General features: G+C 41.4%; 1 protein-coding gene across 1 annotated transcript in view; it reads right to left on the reverse strand.

The window, feature by feature from the left end:
• CEP120 (centrosomal protein 120kDa) overlaps positions 1–5,571 on the reverse strand; it is a 97,179-nt gene extending 91,608 nt beyond the window's left edge. Inside the window, exon 1 of the mRNA XM_006885999.1 lies at positions 5,497–5,571. Coding sequence (XP_006886061.1) covers positions 5,497–5,545 — 49 coding nt within the window. The 5' untranslated portion in view covers positions 5,546–5,571. The remainder of the gene's footprint in view (positions 1–5,496) is intronic.
• Between the last annotated feature and the right edge of the window lie 975 nt (positions 5,572–6,546).

Raw genomic sequence — 6,546 nt, forward strand, 5'->3', positions numbered from 1 at the left:
GATCTCCTCAAGGAGACAGACTTTCAAAATCCATGTGTTTTTGTTTTCTTAAACATGTGGCACAATTCCTGTCTAAGTTTAATCAAATTATAATGACATTGTAGTTTTTAAACCAACTTAACAATTAAAATATCTCCTTTCTGACCTTTTGGGAAGAACCATGAGAATAATGTGTGCAAATCACTAACAGGAGGATTGGTCATTTCTGTCATTTTGCCATCCCGCCAATTTTAATATGAACAGAAGCAGAAAACAGGAATCTTGCTACCATCCAAAAAATAGCACAAAGTCAGTTAAGCTAACCTTCTGAAATTCCTGCACAAGACAAGGAAGACCTAGACAGAGATGCCACAGCAGCAGCAGCTGAGGTGACAGAGATCCAGGGACCAAAGTGAGAAAGAGATTAACTAGAAGTGTTGCCCCCAGAGCTAAAACACATTCACTTAGAAATACTGGCGGGATGGGTAGGGAATGGGAGGGACACATATTTGTTGATCTAAAAGAATTTTGCAACACTGAGAGCTGTGAGACTGAAAGGGGCGGGGCAGCGGTGTGTCCTGCCTGCAAGAAGTCCAAGCCTGAGAAGTTATCCTAACTGATAAATTGTATCCTGCACACTTTCAACTTGAATCTTATCCTGTTCTTTTCCTAATAAACTCTGTAATTGTGAGTACCATCTCTGAGTTTAGGGCAGCCACTGAAAGAGGTACGCAGATTAAACCTATTATTGGAGTAATGAAAACCCTGGAAAGTATGGCTGCACTTAGAATTGAGAGCAGCAGGTGCAGGAGCATGGGAGTATCCGATCTCAGCGTAACCAGCTTTATTCTGTTGATATTGTTGATGAGTATTTTTCCCCTTTACAGTAGAAGTCAGAGTGCCACCCTTTTGCTGGCCACACTAATGGACAGTTCAAATTACCAACCTTTAGGTTAATAATTTTGTGGAAACCATTTGCACCACCCAGGGATCTTATGAATCTCAAAGACTAATCTCAGTAGGTATTACACCTCAACATCTAGAAGACAAAAATTTTCCCAACTAGCCAAGAAATAACACGACAAATGGAGAAAAGATTGAAGCAGCCAAGGATTTAATTTTATTTAGAGCCACGATAAACACCCCTGGAGGCAACAGTCAAGAAATCAAACAACGGACTACAAAGACAAATCTTCAAGGACCTCATTAAAGTGTTAAAGGACTAAAGTATGCTTAATTCAAGCCATGGTATTTTCAATTGCCTCATATGCAGAATATGGAAATTATCGAACATTAATATTACAAGCAAGTAAAATATTGTTTAAGATCCAAAAATGGCTAGAACAGTACACTGACAGAGAACTGCTTAAATTCAAGCCGGATTGAGAAGAGGCCATAATGCTAGGGATATTACTGCTTATGTCAGATGGATATTGTGTGAAAAAGCAAAAGAATATAAGAAGAATGTCTATTCTGGGGGGTTTTTTTCTTTACTATACAAAGGCATTTGAGCATGCAGATCATGATAAATCATAGCTAACAGTACGAAGATTGGATTTGGCCTGTTATTTAGAAAGCCTTTTGGCAGCCAGTCTGGGGCTATTTCCAGACTGGGAAGATGAGCGGAATGGCCAGATTCTGCTAAGGTGTGTTTTACGGTTTGGGGTTGAGACTAGGGTATAGCTGTTGTTCACAATTGGGTATATGTGACCTGACTGGATTTGGCCTCATATTTAAAAAGGCTTTTGAGCCCTTGGGCCTGCTTTTTTGTGGATCTCCCAAATAAAACAAGCTTAGAAGCAGGAGTAGCATCTACTTCGGGGGAGCTTGCTCTGGAGGCTCTATGAACTTGGAGAAAAGAAAGTTTTGCATTCAAGACTTCTGTTTATAGGGTCACTGTTTATGGGTCATCTACGACATTACAGCACTTAACAACAACAGTGAGAATGGAAATCCCAGAACATTTTATCATGCTCAGGGAAACCTATACACAAACCAAAAAACTGTTGCCCAAACATAGCAACACAACACTACAGAGTTTAAAATAAAAAAAAGTGTGTGACAGGATTGTATACCTACACCTAATTCAATCTGTACGCTGAGCAAATCGTCTGACAAGCTGGACTCTATTAAGAAGAATGTGGCAATCAGGATTGGAGGAAGAGTCACTAACAACCTGCATTTTGCAGATGACACAAGCTTGCTTGCTGAAAGTGAGGAGGACTTGAAATGCTTGCTGCAGAAAGATTAAAGCTATAACCATCAATACAGATTACATCTCAACATCAAGAAAACAAAAATTCTCACGAACAGGCCAATAAGCAGCATCATGATAGATGGACAAAAGACTGAAACTGTCAACAATTTATCTTACATGGATCACAATAAACACCCTTGGTACCAGTCAAGAAATCAAAAATACTGCATTGAGAAAGTCTGCTGTCATGGACCTTTCCAAAGTACTAAACAGCAATGAGATCAGTTTAAAAACTAAGGTGCACCTGATTAAGGTTATGGCCTTTTCAATCACTTTCTATGCATCTGAGATACGGACTATGAATAATAAGGATGACAAAAGAACTGATGTCTTTGAGCTGTGATGTTAGAGAAGAGTATTGAATTATCTCATGGGCTGCCAAAAGAACAAAGCTGCATACCTTGGAGCAAGTATCTTGGAGCAAGTTCAGTTAAAGTGCTCCTGGAAGGCAAAGATGGCAAAGTTTCATCTCACATACTTTGAGAGTTTTTTTAGGAGAAGCTACTTCTTGGACCGGGACATCACGCTTGGAAAGGTGTACAGTTGGCAAAAGAGAGGAAGACCCTCAACCAGATGGATTGACACAGTGACTGCTGCAAAGGGGCTCGAGTATGTCAGAAATTATAAAGATGGCACAGGACAGGACATGTTTTAGATCTGTTATTCCCAGGATCACTATGAGTCATACTCAACTCAATGGCATCTAACAAGAAGAACATATACATATGAAAATTGGATAATAATTAAGAATTGATGCCTTTGAAATACAGTGTTGGCTAAAAATAATGAATAGATCATAGACTGTCAAAAGAACAAACAAATGCTGTCTTAGAGATGCAGTCAGTGTATTTTTGGTATATTATCAGAAAGGGCCAGTTCCTGGAGAAAGACATTATACTTTGAAAAGTAGAAGGTCAGAAAAAAAATAAGAAACTTCTCAATAAGATGAATGAACACAGGTGGCTACAACAACAGGCTTACACATAGCAGAGATTGTGAGGAAGGTACAGGATCAAGCAAGATTTCATTCTGCTGTACGCTGGGTCACTATGATCAAAGCCAACCCTAAGCTACGTAACACTAACACAAAGAATTTATCCAAACGTTAAAACATAGTACAAACTCATTGCCATGGAGTTGTTTCCAAAGCATAGCAACACTCTGAAGCTGTAAATCAAACTCAGAGACTGCCTATCTTTCTCCCAGGGAGGCACTTAGAATTTCAAATCAACAGATGTATAGCCTTTTCTTAGCAGTACAATTTAATAAGGACTATGCTACCATCATACAGAAGCAATACACATGGAGAAAATATGCTGAGCAAATCATTCCAGAAGCTGGACTATGAAGAAGAATGTGGCACCAGGATCAGAGAAAGATTCATCAACTACTTGTGGTATGTAGATGATACAACCCTGCTTTCTGACAATGAAGACTTAAAATGCTTGCTGCAAAAGATCAAAGACTATAGCCTTCAATATAGATTACATCTCAACATCAAGAAGCCAAAAATCCTCACCACTGGCCCCTAGGCAGCATCATGACAGACAGAGGAAAGACTGAAAATTGTCAACAATTGATCTTACTTGGATCCACAATAAACATTCTGGTTACCAGCAGTCAAGAAATCAAAAGATTATTGCATTGAAGATAGTCTGCTGTCAAGGACCTTTCCAAAGAACTAAGAAGCAATGACGTCAATTTAAAGACTAAGGAGCATCTGGTTCAGGCCATGGTCTTTTTAATCATTTGCTATGCATGTGAGAGCTGAATGAGTAACGATGACACAAGAAGAACTGCTGCCTTTGAGCTGTGGTGTTGGAGAAGAGTACTGAGTATCCCATGGAGTACAAAAAGAATGAACAGTTAAGTCTTGGAGAAAGTGCAGTCAGAGTGTTCCTTAGAGACCACGATGGTGATGCTTCATCTCAAAGCTTTGTGTAGGCAGGTTATTAGGTGAGCCCAGTCCCTGGAAAGGGGCATCATGCTTGGAAAGGTGGAGGGTCAACAGAGAGGAAGGCCCTCAACAAGACTGACAAAGTAACTGAGTAATGGGGTTCAAGTCTGTGAAGGATGATGGTATAAAAGGATAGGGCAGGTTGAGATCTGTTGTTTGTGTAGCTGTGAGTTGTACTCAACTCACTGACACTTAACAAGCTACCAGGGCTCCCAAAACAATGCCAGACCTCCCGGAAATATTTACTCATTTAAAAAAGAGATCCTGCTATGCATCTATCCATGATGATGCTCCTTCTCACCAACTTATGTGTACCTTTTCTTTAGCTTACCTCTGAAGTGTAAAGCCATTCCTTTTCCTTTTTGTGCTCTCCAGGCACAATGAATGCTTAAGCATCACATAATGTTTTGCTTTCCCTCCCCTTTGCCTGGAACATCCTTTTGTCTCCTTAACAAATTCTAAAAGAGTTATTTCCTTTGGTAAAAACTGTCTTCCATCTTTCCCAGAGAAATGTGGCCCTCTTTCCACATCAATTCTCTGTTGGCACAATCTCCGTGTTAAATCTTAGCCTTTTAGAACTAGAACCTGTCTTCTTATATTTGCTGCATTTAGTCCTTAGTACACAAATGCCACTTGCACAAAACATACAATTAAAACTATGTATAATTCAAACTATGTATAATCATCACCTAACTGCATTCCTCTAAGCGTTACTTAAGGTTTTTGCAGGGAACCTGGTTAGAAACACTCCTACAATTTCAAGACACATGCATTCAAGTCAAAGGCAAAGTTCTTATAAATAGTATTATATGTATGTATATGTGTATATATATATGTGTGTGTGTATATATATGTATGTATATATATGTATGTATGTATGTATGTATGTATATGTATGTATGTGTGTGTGTGTGTGTATATATATATATATATATATATATACACACACACACACACACACACACACAGGCTGATGATGAGAACGCACTTTCCCACACTTGAACTCATATATAAAAGTCACTGGGCATGCTGCTTCAAGGAAATCGTTTTTCCTGGATTCTCTGGGGCCACGACTAGTCCCTTTAAATATCATCTATCCCTATTAGCTCTCACACTCCCTTGGGAGATTTTTTTAAATCAATTGCCTAACAGACCTCATTACGTACAACTCCGAACAAGTCTTTAGAGACCACAAAGGCAAAGATGACAGATTTTTTAAGGTTAACAAAGCCTTGGCATCATATTCTTCTCTCTAAAATTCGGGAAGCAGCAGTTGCTTAAAGCAAGAGTGGGCCCCGCTCACCTTCGAGGATGGATACAACGATGAGCAGTTGGTCGGACTTGGAGACCATGGTCGTCTTTGTGGGCCCGCAGGCGAGGTCTGCTGGGGGGAGAGGGTTCCGGTTGAGTTGGGGGAAGCCCGCGGCCCTAGGCAAGGTTCTCAGCGTCGGTCCTACCGCCCGCCCGCTCGGGACCTCGGGGGCCCGGACCCCGCTCCGCGGCCCAGCACCGCTGCCGCCAGCGGCGCGCCTGGCCGCCCTGCCCCGGGCCGCCAGCTCAAACCTTAGCCGGGCCCCAACCCAAGGCAAAATCTACTGCGCTATCAGCCGGGCCTGTACGCGAGTGGAGTGGAGCTTGCCGCCCGAGGACCTTTTGCCGCCTGCGCTGCCGCTTTTCAAACGCCCGGGCAGCGCCGCGGCCTCAGCCGCCGCCCAGCTTCCGCCTAGCAACCGAGCCCATAGGCCCGGCGCCCAAGGGAGACTGGAGGACAAAGGGCAATAGAGACCAACCTCGTTGAAGATAGAACGCCCCTCGGCTCACTTCGCTTGTCGCACTTTTACGTACTGTTCAAAATCCCTTGAGAGAAAAATAGCTCACTGCCTTACTTCGCCCCCTTCTGGTAGAACAAGGAAAAGCAGGCGAGTTGAGTGGATCAGCTACGCACGCGCAGTACAGCAGTAAACGCTTCCTGAAGTCGAGTAACCTCAGAAGTGTGAATGTAGCGTATTCTCTTATTTATCTGGAAAATATGTAAGTAGGGATTAAAGGAAAAAAGCAAAACTCTATGTTTTTTAAATCAACACTACTTAAAAATGTAAGTCGCAGATAAATGACAAATAGGCACTTAAAAATCCCCAAATTGTTCTGTCACAGTACTTCAAATGTTTGCGCTTTGAGAATAGCGTCTATACGGTAATTGGTGCCATTGCAAATTTAGAATTTCCTGTACGTAGAAATTACTCTAAAACGAAAACATTGTCACATGGGCAGGGAAATTAACAATGTACGTTCTGCTACACTCCGATCACATAGTAACTAATTAGTAAACTCAAGTTTAAAATTAAGCAGAACT

The sequence above is a fragment of the Elephantulus edwardii genome, unplaced genomic scaffold, assembly GCF_000299155.1.
Source record: "Elephantulus edwardii isolate Elephantulus edwardi_28Jun2011 unplaced genomic scaffold, EleEdw1.0 scaffold00046, whole genome shotgun sequence".
Lineage (NCBI taxonomy): Eukaryota > Metazoa > Chordata > Mammalia > Macroscelidea > Macroscelididae > Elephantulus > Elephantulus edwardii.